This window comes from Lottia gigantea, assembly GCF_000327385.1.
Source record: "Lottia gigantea unplaced genomic scaffold LOTGIsca_566, whole genome shotgun sequence".
NCBI classification, from domain to species: domain Eukaryota; kingdom Metazoa; phylum Mollusca; class Gastropoda; family Lottiidae; genus Lottia; species Lottia gigantea.
The window spans coordinates 20,143-21,356 of record NW_008709935.1 but is presented as its reverse complement, the minus strand read 5'-3'; the positions used below and the strand labels follow the sequence as shown (position 1 = coordinate 21,356).

The 1,214-nt window shown below is 29.0% G+C and overlaps 1 protein-coding gene across 1 annotated transcript in view; it reads right to left on the bottom strand.

Moving 5' to 3' along the window:
* The window catches only part of LOTGIDRAFT_175931 (hypothetical protein), a gene marked incomplete at both ends in the record, with an annotated part of 1,707 nt that extends 821 nt beyond the window's left edge, over positions 1 to 886 (bottom strand). Inside the window, one exon of the mRNA XM_009063279.1 lies at positions 583 to 886. Coding sequence (XP_009061527.1) covers positions 583 to 886 — 304 coding nt within the window. The remainder of the gene's footprint in view (positions 1 to 582) is intronic.
* Between the last annotated feature and the right edge of the window lie 328 nt (positions 887 to 1,214).

Sequence of the window (1,214 nt, the reverse complement as noted above, 5' to 3'; positions counted from 1 at the left end):
AAAACAAAAGAAAGTTTTTAGAAGTTATCTAAATCTCGTTAAGAGAAAAGCACCAAACAGTGAAGGAATTATGTATCCTTACAACAATAAAGATGAGATGTGTTTGGATGAAAACTATGAATTTGATGATTTCGATTATCTAACTATTCAAGAAGAGAATGAAGAGTGTTAATTTTTTTGTTTTAAATGAAGTTGAATAACAATTTCCTCGTTACCAAAATCTATAAACCTATTTTTACCATCTTTGATTTCCAGATTTATATCTTTAATCATAAAGGAATTAAGTGGTAAATACGTCGTTTGAAATGGTTTCTCTATAATTCTATATCCAATAGGTACAGTGAATGTTGGAAGACTGTAAATAATCTGACGTTTGTATTTATTGAAAAATCCACCGTTTATTAAATTGCAATGTATATTTATCACATCGATATCATTCTTGATATTAGCTTTGTGTGGTGCTAAAGTGGATTGGGTGTATATTTTTTTATCAAAGCCTAGTAACGTATTCAATGAATTTTCTACGTTAAAATCAACTTGACTATTATTTCTTAATATCAATTTTATTTTGTTTAAAATTACCTTCGAATTCGATATTGTTTTTACCATTGACGCTTCCTGCATATTCAGATAAGTATTCGTTAATGGCTATGTATTCGTAGCTTCCTGGTAGTAAACGTATGGTTTTGAATGTAACTCCATTATCTGTTGATATTTTTATTTGATTATTTTTTTCGTTGATATTTCTAATGGAATTGTAAACAGAGAAATACTTTAATCCCAATTCATATTCTTGATTGCGATCGAGTTCGTACTCATAATCTAGAGACAATTTAATGTCTGATTTATTCGAGGTGATGACGAATAGTTGTTCTTTATTTGACATTTTTTAATGACTATTTTCAATCACGCTTTTATAATCATTTTTATCTATGATACCTTTCTCTAGGAGTCTTTTTAATATACAATTCACTTCATTAAATTGTCTGTGTGATCGATGTCCTTCCTTCATGGCCGCTAATATTACTCGTAATCTATTAAGCAATTCTTCGTTGTTGTCGGATAAAAACGTTATACCTTGTCCACTTTTTTCTCTAGCTATCAGGTCTTCGAATTCGTCTATTTCTTGTATGATTGGTGGATAATCTTCTGTATAATCATCTGATTCCTCTTCATCACGTTCAATTACTCTTTTATATAGTTTAACTTCTTTT